The sequence below is a fragment of the Primulina eburnea genome, chromosome 1 (genome assembly GCF_022965805.1).
Source record: "Primulina eburnea isolate SZY01 chromosome 1, ASM2296580v1, whole genome shotgun sequence".
Lineage (NCBI taxonomy): Eukaryota > Viridiplantae > Streptophyta > Magnoliopsida > Lamiales > Gesneriaceae > Primulina > Primulina eburnea.
In genome coordinates, this window is record NC_133101.1 from 60,308,160 (window position 1) to 60,322,949 (window position 14,790).

The 14,790-nt window shown below is 32.8% G+C and overlaps 2 protein-coding genes across 5 annotated transcripts; one reads left to right on the forward strand and one right to left on the reverse strand.

The window, feature by feature from the left end:
• Positions 1 to 6,595: 6,595 nt before the first annotated feature.
• Positions 6,596 to 7,033, forward strand: LOC140809142 (uncharacterized). The gene has a single exon (XM_073166637.1). It carries the CDS (start codon positions 6,596 to 6,598, stop codon positions 7,031 to 7,033), a length of 438 nt encoding a protein of 145 aa, XP_073022738.1.
• A 4,648-nt stretch (positions 7,034 to 11,681) lies between these two features.
• LOC140836204 (exocyst complex component EXO70B1) lies at positions 11,682 to 14,717 on the reverse strand. Of its 4 annotated transcripts, none has more exons than XM_073201606.1 (2): positions 12,633 to 14,717; positions 11,682 to 11,883 (listed from the first exon to the last, which is right to left on the reverse strand). In XM_073201606.1, the coding sequence occupies exon 1, from the start codon at positions 14,507 to 14,509 to the stop codon at positions 12,644 to 12,646; it is 1,866 nt and encodes a 621-aa protein (XP_073057707.1). In that variant the 5' UTR covers positions 14,510 to 14,717; the 3' UTR covers positions 11,682 to 11,883; positions 12,633 to 12,643. The 4 variants fall into 4 exon arrangements, with proteins under 4 accessions (XP_073057707.1, XP_073057697.1, XP_073057700.1 ...); XM_073201596.1 differs by having other exon boundaries at positions 11,682 to 12,100; XM_073201599.1 differs by lacking the exon at positions 11,682 to 11,883 and adding an exon at positions 12,107 to 12,255.
• Positions 14,718 to 14,790: the final 73 nt, after the last annotated feature.

Below are 14,790 nucleotides of genomic sequence, written 5' to 3' on the forward strand. Positions count from 1 at the left end.
CAATATGTCCATTCGAGTAAGACTTGATAGACAGCTTAACAGAGTCCTGCCAGAAGATTGCAAGTCCTCCACTTCTTCCTCTACAATCGACCATAAAACTTCCTGCAAAGCCCAGCTTATATGTCCACCATTTGTAATTAACCTCTCTCATTTTTGTCTCATTCAAAAACAAGATTTCGGGTCTCTTGTCGGCGACAAGTCGCCTCAGTTCCCGGAATGCTCGGGGGTTCCCAAGCCCCCGAGTATTCCAAATTATCAAATTCATGGTGATCGGCGGGGTTGCAAAGCAACCTCCGCCGCTGGATTAATTGTACCCATTATTTCAAACCCCATCTTCAACTTTTTCTTGATAGGGCTAGTATGTTTATGTGTTCCCATGTCATGATCATTCAACAAAGTCCTCTTCCTCTCTGTACCAGAAGCCGAATCATTACCTCCACTCACATCCTTACTTTTTTCTCTAGCCCGTCTCTTCCACTGTTTTGTCCCAATTGGAGGCCCTTGCTTTTCCTGTATCTCTTCTCTCCCCTCAGCATGAGACATGAGGTTCAAATTCTGTATATCCTGCCGCGCTTTCAGTGATGGTTTTTTAACCAAAGGGGTTGGAGATTTGGTATGTCTAACATCGGCCTCCTCACATAATTTTTCCTTATGCGAAGCCATAGGCTCTGAGCGTGCATAGTCAACTTCACTAGAGATATTATTTTCCACCGCTTCTTTTTCGCTCAACTCCACGTTGATCAGTGCCTGGGATTCTATATGCTCTGATTCCTCGTGCGAATCTACATCATCACGAGGTCCATTTTGCTTAGTCCCACTGACTCTTTTGCCCCAACCTCCGCTCACATGAGACGAAGCCCTCATCCAACTTCCAAAAACATGTGTCACCTTATCTGCAGATACATCGTCACAGTCCCTGAAAGAGTGACCAAGCCTCCCGCACGCATAGCAAAAATCAGGGAGTCTTTCATAAACAAGTAATATAATGGCATCCTTCTCATCTCTCATAGCACTAATGCGTATGCACTTTTTCAGAGGCTGAGTTGCATTGATACAGACACGAATACGGGCAAAAGCGTCCAAGAAAGGTACCATTCTCTCCTTTATCCAATTCAACGACTTGTCCTATTTGACGTCCTAATTTCAATAAAAGCTCTTCATGCAGAAACGCAAGTGGGATATTATGAAGTTGAACCCAGATATTGAATTCCTCAAACAGCATGGATCGAGGATTATTCCATCCAATTGGTTCCTTAAAAATCAGTAGGTTTCGTGAGAAATTCCAAGGACCTTCTTTCAATGCCCTATTTCAATCCCGCAACGAATGGAATTCAAATACAAAGGTATTATCACCTGTAGCTTCAATGTTTATGCGCCTCTCTGTCTGTAGAATACGAGGCATTTGCTGCCGAAATGCATCCCGATTTATGGCCTTTGTCGATAAGATTTTGGCCACTAAACACCGAGATAGGCGTTCTTCTCCGATCCGATAATCCTCTGCTTCTAGGTTGACCACTTCATGCGGATCTGAAAGGGATAGTTTCATTTGATTTACCAAGCGTACAATCTCTTCTGGATCCATTGTGTTTTGATTCAAGAAAAACCAACGCATGAAACATCAAGAGATGCCCATGCGATTCAATCCTGCAAGAAGAAGGAAGCCAACTCTCATAGGATGCGCAGGCCCTAGAGAGAAAAAAACCACAGATCCACTTTGGTGGTATTATTGTTTGTGAACTGAGAATCATAAACATTTTGTAGATTTTTCTTTCGTGACGTCAAACAACCATGATTATAATTAGATGTATCCACCAAGGAGACGAGGGAATCTCAAAAAATTTTATTTTTTGTTTTAGTTTTTTTTTTTTTTAAATGTTTAATAAACTTGTATTTCGTCCCACTGAATGTTGAGAAAGTCACCTCCATTTGTCCTCTCATCTAGTTTTTCTTAAGCCATGATTATCGCTAAAAAGGAAAATATGATGCCAATTAATCGCACAAGCTTCAACCGGAATTTTTCGGGATAAATATAGGTCGCGTTAGAGTAGGTTCCGGGTGAGACGGTCTTATGAATCTGTATCTGTGAGACGAGTCAACCTTACAGATATTCACAATAAAAAGTAATACTTTTAGCATAAAAAAACAATATTTTTTCACAGATGACCCAAATAAGATATTCATCTCACAAAATACGACCCGTGAGACCGTCTCACACAAGTTTTTTCCGTCGTGTTACATAAAATTCAAGAATATATATAGTAGAAAATACTTAATTAGAATTGAATCTCGAACTCGATATCTCTTTCCAGAATTAAGAACATGATACTAGATGAGTTATAAATCATCTATATAATTAAATATTTTCAGATTTAATGATCGGACCTCGGTCCTTATCATATCGATTATGTTCAAAAAAAAGTTATAATATCTTTTCATTAACAATATTTGACGATGTTAAATTTCAAATGACATCGACCATGTAATATTTTGGATTGAATTCACAACGGTTTCGGCAATATAGCTGGAATAATAAATTAAGTTGACATATCTACTCCTCTCCATTTTTCAACAAAATTTTTTATATTACTTTTCGAAAAATATAAATTTCTTCTTACTTATATTAATTTTATATTTCGCTCATCCCAGGATGTCTATCGGATCAGATCAACTGGAAATGGAATAAATCCAGTCTGATTTAATCTATTTCAGATTAAACTGAATCGGACATCAATGTTGAATCGAATTGGATTGTTAAAAAAATATGTTTGCAACCATGTTCATAGGTCTAAAAGTATATTTAATTTAATTATTTTGTTTCATAAATAGCTTCTTTGTGTACACAGTAATTGGAAATATATATATATATATATATATATATATATATATATATATATATATATATTTCACATATTAATTTGTGTGTGTGTATATGTGTGTCCAAACATATAATAATCTTATTAATTTTTTGATCCATCGATCTGCACACGAGTACGGATGGTAGTCGGTACGATTACATAGAGAAAAAAAATCCAAATCGTAATGATAATTGACAAATCATGATTAGTTAATAATAATATATAATAATTAAGTTGGAAATGTTCAAAGTCATATATCTTCACAATTATATGATATTATCCGTTTTGAGTCTAAGCTCTCATGGATTCCAAATCATAATTAGTTAATAATTATAATTAAGTTGGAAATGTTCTGTCATAGTCGTATATCTCCGTAATGATATGCTATTATATATTTTAAATCTAAACTCTCGTAATTTGTTTTTGGTATTTATCTGAAATGGTTCATACTAATAAAGATATCTTCCAACTTATATTGAACCATGATCGTTCTTTCGATCTTTCAATATGAGACTTTAGTCAGCAAAAAAGACTTATAATATGGCCGTTCAATTAATGAATAATTAATTGGTGTGTGTATCTGTATTAAGATCTAAGCTTAGTTAAAATAACTCATGGGATCCCTCGAAATCACAATTGCATGTGTTGGATAGTATTAATTGGCACAAAATTTAACTGATAATTAATAATTAATTATAGTAAATAACGACCAAGAAACCGCGAGGAAGCTTCGTTCCATAACTTTTTTTTATTGATCAATTATAATCAACATATCTCAAAATTCAATTGTTGGGGCCAAATTATATGATTTTTTCAAGGGTTTCAATAGTTGAGTAAGTTTCTTGTGAGATAGTCTCATAAATCTTTATCTGTGAGACGGTCAACCTTACCGATATTCACAATAAAAAGTAATAATTTTTCATTGATGACCCAAATAAGAGATCTGTCTCACAAAATACGATCCGTGAGACCGTTTCACACAAGTTTTTGCTATATTTTAGTTTGGTTACTTACAAATTTCTCATAAAATATAACTAATTTTGTAATAAATAATATATATGTACATATCAAAGAAGTTAGGCAAAAACTTGTGTGAGACGATCTCACGGGCCGTATTTGTGAGAAAAATCTTTTATTTGAGTCATCCATGAAAAAATATTATTTTTTATGCTAAAAATATTACTTTTTATTGTAAATATAGGTACGTTTGACTCGTCTCATAGATTAGAATCCGTAAAACTATCTCACATGAGACTCATTCAAGAAATTAGAACGCAAGTAATTATACATTAAAAAAATTACAATTGTTTCCAGTTAAATACAGATGGTCAGATTCTGGGACAAAACCCTCCCCGGATTCGCGATGCCAAACAGAAGAAAAATAATAAATAGATAAATAGGTGAAGACAAAAAAGAATAAATTTGTTGGGAGAAGAGCGAAGGATTGAAGCAGCCAGCCATATATATATCACCTCTTATTATACAATGATTATTATTTTCACCTAAAAAAATACACATCTATACATACATAATACTATGTGAATTGCTGGATTTGATTTGGAAAAAGATATTTAATTCGATAAAACATTTGAGTGGTGATTTTCAAAAAATATTTATCTCGAGTGAATTTGAAATCCACCACGATTATCATTAAAAATTTAAGTCGGTTTCGCCTTATAACATATGTAGATTGAGTTAATAAATTTCTCAAAATGGTGCATTGCAGATCAACTCGCTCTATCCACAAAAATTAGACATAAAATTGGCTATTCATTTCTGTTTTGTTTGGCCAACTACTTAAAATAAGTTAATTGAGTTGATAATTTTTTATTCATGTGAAAATTTGTTGGCAAAAATTTGTGTGAGATGGTCTCACACATCGTAGTTTGTGAGACGGATATCTTATTTGGGTCATTCATGAAAAAATATTACTTTTTATGCTAAAAATATTACTTTTATTGTGAATATTGATAAGGTTATCCCGTCTCACAGATAAAGATTCGTGAGACCGTCTCGCAAGAGAACTACTCAAACTTGTTTGACATGTCTACTGCACAAGTTTTTTCGGGCATTTGAAAATTCAAATTTAAATGTTAGTTATAAAGTATGTGTTTGCGCGTCGGTATATGCAATTTATTATGACAGTTATTGTAAAGAATAAGGAAATGGTTATTAGCAATAAAAAAAAAAGAGCCTATATTAAATACAGCTGTAAGCTTTGGAACTGCACAAATTAAAATATGCATAAAATTATAATTGGACTTTACTGTCATAAATACCAATAGTGATTAACTTTAATTTTATTGTATTGATTAATGATCAAAAGTTCGATTTTCTGTAATAATATTTTTTGGAGTACGTCTATCACACATGGTTTGATCATTATAATTTACATTATTAATTTGATTTACAAATTATTGAATCTCAAATATGATATTCGTTGCAAATTTGTGATCTTGATATCAAATGAAATATACACAAACTAACCCATGCTCGGTTGTCTCTAAACGAAACAAGTTGAAGTATTTGACTTATAGATCTGTTTTGCTAATGAAAAAAGGTTATAAAAATGAGATGAGTTGGGTCGATCTGATTTATATATAAAATGAAAATTAACATTTTTGATGTAATAAATAATATTTTTTAATGAAGTAAATAATATTTTTTAATGAATCGGGTCAGATAAGACATTCATCTTATAAAATTGATAAATAACTTCATCATACATCGGCAAGGACATTTCTCGCACAGTATTTGATGTAAAAAAAATGCGTGAATACATATACTTCATATGTTAAGTATAAGAGTATGTCTCTTGTGAGACGATCTCACGAATTCATGATTACTTTGTCCCACGCGAAATATTCACAATAAAAAGTAATATTATTTACATAAAAAATAATTTTTTTTTTCATGAATGACTCGAATAAGAGATCTGTCTCACAAAAAATACGACTGATGAGATCGTCTCACATAAATTTTTGACTAATTTATAAATCTACCACTGTATATAGGATAGAGAGAGTTTTCGTTTGAAATACACAAAAATCAAATATAATAGTACCGTTTAGCATGCCGAAAAATATAAAATTAGCATAAAATCAATTGTACATATTCAGAAGTTATTTAGCCCCGTGCATTAGTTAAGGAATATTAACCTCGATTTGCTCATGATCATCTGCCCTAACATGTTAATTAAAACTTAAACTGATGAATAATAAAAAAACTCAGTTTCACTGGATAATTTTACGAGACAAATCTTCATTTTGACTTGGTTTATGAAAAAGAAATATTGTTTATGTAAAAAAAAAAAACTTAATAATGAATAATTATATATTTAATCAAGAGTAAGTCTCTTATTAGACGATTTCACGAATCTTTATATTTGAGACGGGTCAACCTTACCGATATTCACAATAAATAGTAATAATCTTAACATAAAAAGTAATATTTTTCATAGATGACTCAAATAAAATATTCGTATCATAAAATACGATCCGTGAAATCGTATTACACAAATTTTTGTCTACGTAACAAAATGATAATACAAAAGGGCAATTTAGAACATTTCTGCTCGTATTTAAGTAGAAATTCAAAAATCAATGATTAGTCTAAATAAATATTATCTGAAATCTTTATATAAACTCCAATCCACATTCACACTGGAACTCTTGTAAAAATAAAGATAATTTTTTGCTGTTGGATTTCACCAAATCCATGTGTGAATTGGGATTCTAATAATGGGAAATAGCTTAAGGTGTTGTTTGGCTTGCGTCCTTCCGTTCGGGGCACTGGACTTGATCCGGATAGTTCACTTGAACGGGTACGTGGAAGAGTTGTCGGGTCCAGCCACGGCGGCGCAGGTGCTGAAGAACAACCCGGATCACGTCCTGACCAAGCCCAGTTCCCAGGACGTGGGTCGTCGGATCTTGATCATGTCGCCCGACTCCGAGCTCAAACGGGGGGACATTTACTTCCTGATACCTTCATCTTCTTTTCCCGCAAACGTCAAGAACAAGAAGGCGGCATCTGGCAACAGCGGGAAGAGTAGTAAAAAAGAGAGAATTATCGGCGACGATTCGCGTGAATTTTCAAAGAAAACGGAGAAGCGATCTTCCCGTAAACAGAAAGCCAGTGTCGGGGTGTGGAGGCCTAATCTGCACAGCATTTCCGAGTGATTTCGACCTTTTTGGGTTCACTTTAATAATTGTGTGTGGCCCTTGAAGTATTAGTTTTTCTTCTCTTTGTGGATAGTATTGAAAGAGTTGACAACTGTGGTTCAAATTATCCATGTAAAGTGGTCATTTTTTCCTCTTTCTTTCTTTTGCATTTAGGGATTCAATACTAATGTGTCCGTGGAATTGCAATGTGTGGAAGATGGTTCTTTGTTTTTCCCCTCGAAGGAGCTATCTAGGTAGAGTACAACACGCGAGCTTTTACGTGATGAGTAAAATTTCGCTGTAAAAAAATAATATTTTTTCATAAATTAAATAAAACGAAAAAATATATTGAAACTTGACAAAAATTTGTGTGAGACGGTCTCACAGGTCGTATTTGTGAGACGAATCTCTTATTTAGATCATCTATGAAAATGTATTACTTTTTGGCAAAAACTTGTGTGAGACGGTCTCACAGGTATTATTTGTGAGACGGATCTCTTATTTGGGTCACCCATGAAAAAGTATCACTTTTTATGCTAAGAATATTACTTTTTATTGTGAATATGGATAGGGTTGACCCGTCTCACAGATTATGATCCGTGAGACGGTCTCACATGAGACCCACTCTTACTTTTTATGCTAAAAGTATTACTTTTTATTGTGAATATCGATAGGGTTGACCCGTCTCACATATTAAGATCCGTGAGACGGTCTCACATAAGATTCACTCTTGAAACTTTAGGCCATAATTCAGTTTAACCACTTTAAGTTTAACCACTTTAACTAAAAGACCACGTTAATTGCAACTACTCTCTCCAAAAGCGAAGGTAAAAAAAAAAAGAAGGGAAAAATTGGTCTTTAGTGGCATCAAAGCCAGAGGCAATGCAAGTTACAAAATGGATTTGATTTCAAAACAAAATTGGTAGTTTTATTTTAGCAAATTAGAAATAAAATTTAAAGAATAAAAAAAAAACTTGTATGATTTTTAATAAGTTTGTTTAAAAAATTAATCAATTTTTTAAAACTTTTAAACTGACTTAAAATGTAAACATGGGTGTTTTAGATATTCTAAAAATATATATCACGACTTGGGCAAAAACTTGTGTGAGACAGTCTCACGGGTCGTATTTGTGAGACGGATCTCTTATTTGGGTCACTCATGAAAAAGTATTACTTTTTATGCTAAGAGTATTATTTTTTTATTGTGAATATGGGTAGGGTTGACCCGTCTCACGGATTATGATCCGTGAGACGGTCTCACATGAGACTCACTCCACGACTTGACCCCAATTTTATCTCTATTTGCGGTATAAGATAAAAAAGAGATCTTAACTACACACATAGCGATGTAATTTACTCGTATTCATTGTAAGTGATTTCTTCTTTCAACATCCAATTGATAACAAATAAAATTTTGTCCAATCGCCAGCCCCATGTAGAGGCAAAACATACGATATTTAAATAAAAAAATGACATTATTATTCTCTACGTGTCATGAATTAAAACTAATTTGGACCACATGCTTTCATTTTTAGTGGTATTATAATTTGATCCATTGAGCCGATTGATAAATCAATCTCTTAATATATTTTTTTTACGAGATTGTTGTCTTTCAATGCGTAAGAAATAAACTTTTGAACTAATACACTAGTTTACAAGTCATACTAGTCTATATATCTATAAAAGTGTGGATGATGGGCAAAGTTTTTTGATTGTGATTTTACTACATTGCCCAAAAACTATGCATTGTTTGTATTAATTGCAAGGGCATTGGTGGAAAAAATATATAAAATTTAGGGACAAATTTGGGATAATGGATTTGTAATGTATTGATTATGTATTTAATTGAGGTATTTATTTTTTTGAACTCATTAAACACATGAGGATCATAGTGTTTTTATTTTTTTAATAGAAAATTGTAAAATAAGAAATTTTGAAAATAATATTACATAAAAATTGAATCGATATTCGATAATAAAAAATATATTAGAAAAATAATATTTTCTTCATACATAATTTTTACAAAAAATATTAAAAAGAATATATATTTAACTATTATACTTATAAAAGTACAAAAAAAATAACAAAATTTTCCTTGTAAATTTTCTACTATTCTCATAAATTGTGTATTGTTAGATTAATTGCATGAAAATTTTCTACACAATCATTAAATACATAAGGATTAAAATAGTGTTTTTATTTTTCAATAAAAAATTGTAACATAAGAATCTTTGAAAATAATGTTACATAAAAATTGAATAAATATTTTATAATAAAAATACATTAGAGAAATAATATTTTTTCTTGATACATAATTCTTAGAAAAAATATTAAAACAATAGCTTTTTTTAATTTTAAAAAATCATTAAAAATATTAAAAGAATATATATTTAACTATTATACTTATAAAAGTGTAAAAATAATAACAAAGTTTTTCATTGTAAATTGAGTGAGTCTCATGTGAGACCGTCTCACGGATTATAATCTGTGAGACGGGTCAACCCTACCCATATTCACAATAAAAAGTAATACTCTTAGCATAAAAAATGATACTTTTTCATGGGTGACCCAAATAAGAGATCCGTCTCACAAATAATACCCGTGAGACCGTCTCATACAAGTTTTTGCCTTGTAAATTTTCTACCATCCCCTTAAATTGTGTGTTGTTAGATTAATTGCATGGAAATTTTCTACATAATTTATGGGAAATCTATGCATTAAAAATGAATATATGTTTGATAATAAAAATATATTTTTTTATCTATAAACCTACGTAAGTGTAGATAATTGACAATTTTTTCAATTGTCAAAAGATAAAAATGACATCCTCATCAATACAAATCCAAAAATTCAATAAAGATATATTTGTAAATTTCTAATTGTTGTAAGTGTAAAAAGAAAATATCAATTTTTTTTATTTATTCCACCTAATATATAATTAATTAGTAGCCTAATTATTCCACATCATATATAATTAATAGTCTAACAATTGCTAATGAATTATCACTACAATATACATTGATTGTAATAATTTATATCACTTCAAGAATAAAATGTAATTCCTAAATTAACTTTCTCAAATAATCCATCTTTATACTAATTTTAAATATTTTATCCTTTTAATTTTCTTTCTACATGTTATTTTATTATTTTAATGCAATTTTGTAATTATATTTTAGTGTAGTTTCTAATTAAGTAATAAATTATAGTATCACATGAAGATATAAGAAAAAAATAATTATATATGTAATAGTACAATAACATGATAAGTATATAATAATATAATAATATGAAATTTAATACTAATATATTTTATTATTTTTTAACTAAGAATTGAAAGTAAAGAATTTAATAAATTATTTATTAGAATTTATATCAATAATTATGAATTTTAATATACTAATAATATCATAAAATACGAATCTGATAGAAAATTTAAAATAGTTAGCTATAATAAGAAGTTTAAATATTTTAGTCGCACTTATATATATCACATGAGACTAACTCTTCAAACTATATCTTGTTGTTTAGATTGTCAACTGGTTGAAAATATCATTAGAAATATTGAACCGTCTTTCACACTTTTCACGTGGTTAATATTTATAACCGTTTGAGAAAATCTTTCAACCGTATAAAAATGATTGAAAACAAATTTTAAAAGCAAATTTTGAGTATTATAGGTTATATTTTATTATCAATTATTATTATTTCATTAGTTTTGATAATATTTTGACGAGTTAGTCATAAATATTTTAAATTGACAATTATTTGTCCTTAGTGTGCTTCACTTATATAAATTATGATTTATGCATTTATAAAATCCATAATCTGGTTGATTTTTAGGTTATTATACCTTATACGTGGTTCTTAGATATATATATTTTCAAAATTTGTTTCAGTTTAATTCATTCTATATATTATGCTAATTATAATTTATTATATAACATAAAATTAACGACTTGAATTTCAATTTGAGAAACAATTTTGAAAGTAAAGTATATAAGTTCTTAATTAATTTATTCGTCTAATATGACAAAAGACTAAATCAATATAAATAAAAAAATTGAATCAAATTATTTTTTAAAAAAATCAAATTTTAATTTTTATTAAATAATTAATATTTACGTGCATCGCACGTGCTTCTTGCTAGTTAGATAAAATACACTGAACAATCTTTGTGTAACAGATTTTTTACCAACAATTGTTGACGAATAATCGAAGTCATGATCATTGATTAAACAATCAATTACTCCCCCATTTTCTTAGTATGTTATTAATATTACCCACGCGTATGTTCTCTAAATCGTTATTTTTTATTGTTATATTCAATTTGATTGATTGGATAATCAATTATTCGTTATCTATCTACATTTAGAAAAGTACCAAAGGGTCCAAAATGGGCATTGATTGTAAATCTGTTAACCAACATAAATGCCACTGCATTTAATGCTTTGACTTTTAAAAATTTCACAGATTTCTATGTACGAACAAAAATTACTGGCAATACATGAAGTGGCATGTATCAATCAAACAATCTTATTTGGATTCTTGGAGATACATGAAAGGGTTTATGTTAGAGACACTGCCATGCACACGAGTTCTATCTCAACTTTAGGTTAATCAAGATTCATGCGAGTGTGATTGTACGCGAGGAAAATAACTTGAGTTGATACAAGAGTTCACTGCATATACTTACAAATTGATTCATATGCTAAAACTCAATCAGATATGTGATGCGATAATATATATCTTCACCCAAATATTCTATAGCTTAGGCATATATATACAGTCCCAATTAAGATGGAAAAACAGATAGTTCTGCTCCTAACATCAATTTCCATCAACTACGATAAAGTCAGAAATGTCACCTATCCAATTCCAATGATGGCTCGGCAAGCATCCTAAGGATAAGGGAAAGAAATACACTAATAGTTCAAACGAAAAACGAAAAAAGCACAATCCTAGCGTCGATCTTGGGAGGTCCTGATGGGGAATCAGATGCACATCGTCGCATATAAATGGAATAACAGTGACAATTGGAAATCCTCAAGAATCCGCAGAATAGAGGCACAAGTGATCAATCAACTGTCAAGAGCACATTCAGATCACAAAAATTTCGTCTAGTTTAGCAAACTTATTTAGTGCATAAACCATCAACTTATGATGAATAGAAAAGTTCCTCCAGCTTTAGCATTTGAAGACTGAATTAACATTTTCTTGGATTCAACAGCCAGTTATACCTATCATAGAAATTAGTGTTCAAAATCAAATAATATGTTCTAAAATCACATTTCAATTTTAATCATCAGTCTATTTCCAGATATGGTCAAAAATAATTTAAAAAGGAAGCCTAATAGAAATTTAGTTATCTGAATCATGCTATGGATATATGTTTTTATGATCGAACAGCATAATCCCTCCATGTCTCGCTTTCTGAATTCACTATATTTCTACTACAATTCAAAGAAGCAGCAATCCAGGCGAAAGGGACGATAGTATCCTATAGCAAAAATATACATTTTAATTAATGAATTCACATATAACAGACAAGCAGATCAATTAACACAATACACTCAAACATATAGTTTCGAAGCAACAAACTACAATACGAGCTTACTTGCTTTGGTCTCATCTTCTTCCACCGCCACTACCTTGAAACAACACACGAATATGAGCCTCAATATCCTCCTTACTATACCTAATATGTCTATCTCCATTCTTCCCAAAATCAACTACGGCCTGCAATCTTCCTATAAAATTCTGATATGCCGGGATTAAACTCCCACGAATCGAAGCCCTCAACTCCTCTCCCAAATGCTCATCCACGATTACCCATGTCGACTGAGCATTGCATATCCCCTCAAAGTATGTATTGAATAACTTCAGCTTATCTCTTAAACTCTTGGGTGCTACAGGTGACAGAGAGTTACTATCAATCTTAAGAACAGCCAAAACTTTGCTCCATGTTCCTCTTTGATAGTTCACATGATATTGCTTTATTTTCGCCTCATGTTTCCTTGTCCAATCATCGCCTAAGAGTGTCCCCAAGTCATTATCTTTCACCTTCTGCACGATATACCTGCTATTGTTCATCATAAATACAGAACTCAATGTGTTGTCCCGGTAAATCTTGGACTTAGCCTCTAGGTTACTCTCCAAAAACTCCATAATCCATTCCATTCGAACAGCTAGACTTGAAGACGAGGACAAAGCCCTATTGTCCCCTTTCCTGTAATCAAAATTGCCACTCTGAGGCCCGACACTTTCCTCGAAAATCTGTTCTAAGGTCCGCCGAGATCGGCATGCAGCACGGAGATAATTCATCACGTATCGAGTCATGGGATGTACTCCACCGCCAGGAACAGCAGCCTTAGCCGGGTCCCGACGGATCAAATTTTCCAACTCCATAAACACACCTCTGATAGCTTCCCCTAGTCTTTTCCAGATAGTGATGGCTTCATTTCTTAAAATTATACCGTACTGATCAGAAAAAATTAACTCAAATTCAGGCATCAAGTCCCTCACAGATTCATAAACATCCAGCACCTTGAACAACCTCTCAGGTGCCCGACTCCCTATAGCCACAGCATCCGCAAAATTCAGGAGCTGAATTGTAGAACCTCTGCACACCTCCATGAACGAAAAGTCCGCAGCGGAGGAGAACCCCAAGAAAATGCGATCACATAGGCGGCGCTCGCTCGGAAAAAGAATCCGGAGAGCAACATTAATGGCTTTGACCCATTTCTCGATTTCATCTTCCAGCTGCGCCCACTGCATTTTCTGAACCTCGTCGATGCTCAGCTTCTGCAGACCCAGTCTAGAAAAGCTCTCCTCCAAGAATTCCCTCCGGTAGGTGCTGTACACGTGGGAGCATTCCTTCACGTACCCCGCCACAACCATCCTCTTCCCGATTTCATGCAAGTCTCCTATAGTACCCGCCGGAAGCGCGTCGATTATTATGTCGTAATCCGTGACCTGCTGCGCCACGGGAATGAAATTGTCGTCATCTTCCAGAGAAACATCATCTTCGTCGTCGGAGTAATCTAGAGCTGAGTCGCCGCGAGCCAAGTCGAATGAGTCGGCGCCGCGTTCGGCGAGGATTCTGAACTCATCTTCCAAGCGGAACATGGATTGCTGAAGTAGATCCTCGGCGCGATCGAGGTAAGAGGATATGTTCTTGTCATCGGCTAAAGGTGTCCAATCACGGATGAAGGCAATTAACTGGTCGACAGAATCAAGGAAAGCGGAAGAATCAGCAGAGTTGGACCATATGGGTCGGTCCGAGGAGATAAAACTGGAGATCTGACGGTCAAGAGAGTTGAGGATTCGTTCCACATCGTCTTCGGAGAGCTTTTCCGTCAGCTTCTCACGCAATCTTCCATCGAAGTTGGAAAATATCTTAATGATATCGTCAGTCATGGTTTCCGTACGGCCAAGAGACTTGGCTATCTGGCGAGCTATAGCTATGAGTTTCTCCTCGCCGTTATCTGCCATTGACGGGGCTTCAATTCTCTGCAATAACCCGATACTTTCCTAGTTGATTAGAGGTTCGTTGTGCTGTAAAGAAGAAGAAAAAGGGAAAGAAAACGAAAGGGTGAAGTGGGGCCTATGGGAGGGTCACATTAAAGCCAAAGTCGAAGGGGAAAGGAAGCATCTCGGAAGTTGAGCACTTTCGCTTCAAAATATTTGTTCCTCCGAAAAAACATGCGCGGCTTGTTCTTATACATACTTTTCAATTTCATAAAATAAAAAAAGAGAGAGTTTTGTCTAGATGT

Coding starts and splice junctions, on each gene's coding strand:
- LOC140809142 (XM_073166637.1), top strand. CDS start 6,596: ATGGGAAATAGCTTAAGGTGTTGTTTGGCTTGCGTCCTTCCGTTCGGG.
- LOC140836204 (XM_073201606.1), bottom strand. CDS start 14,509: ATGGCAGATAACGGCGAGGAGAAACTCATAGCTATAGCTCGCCAGATA.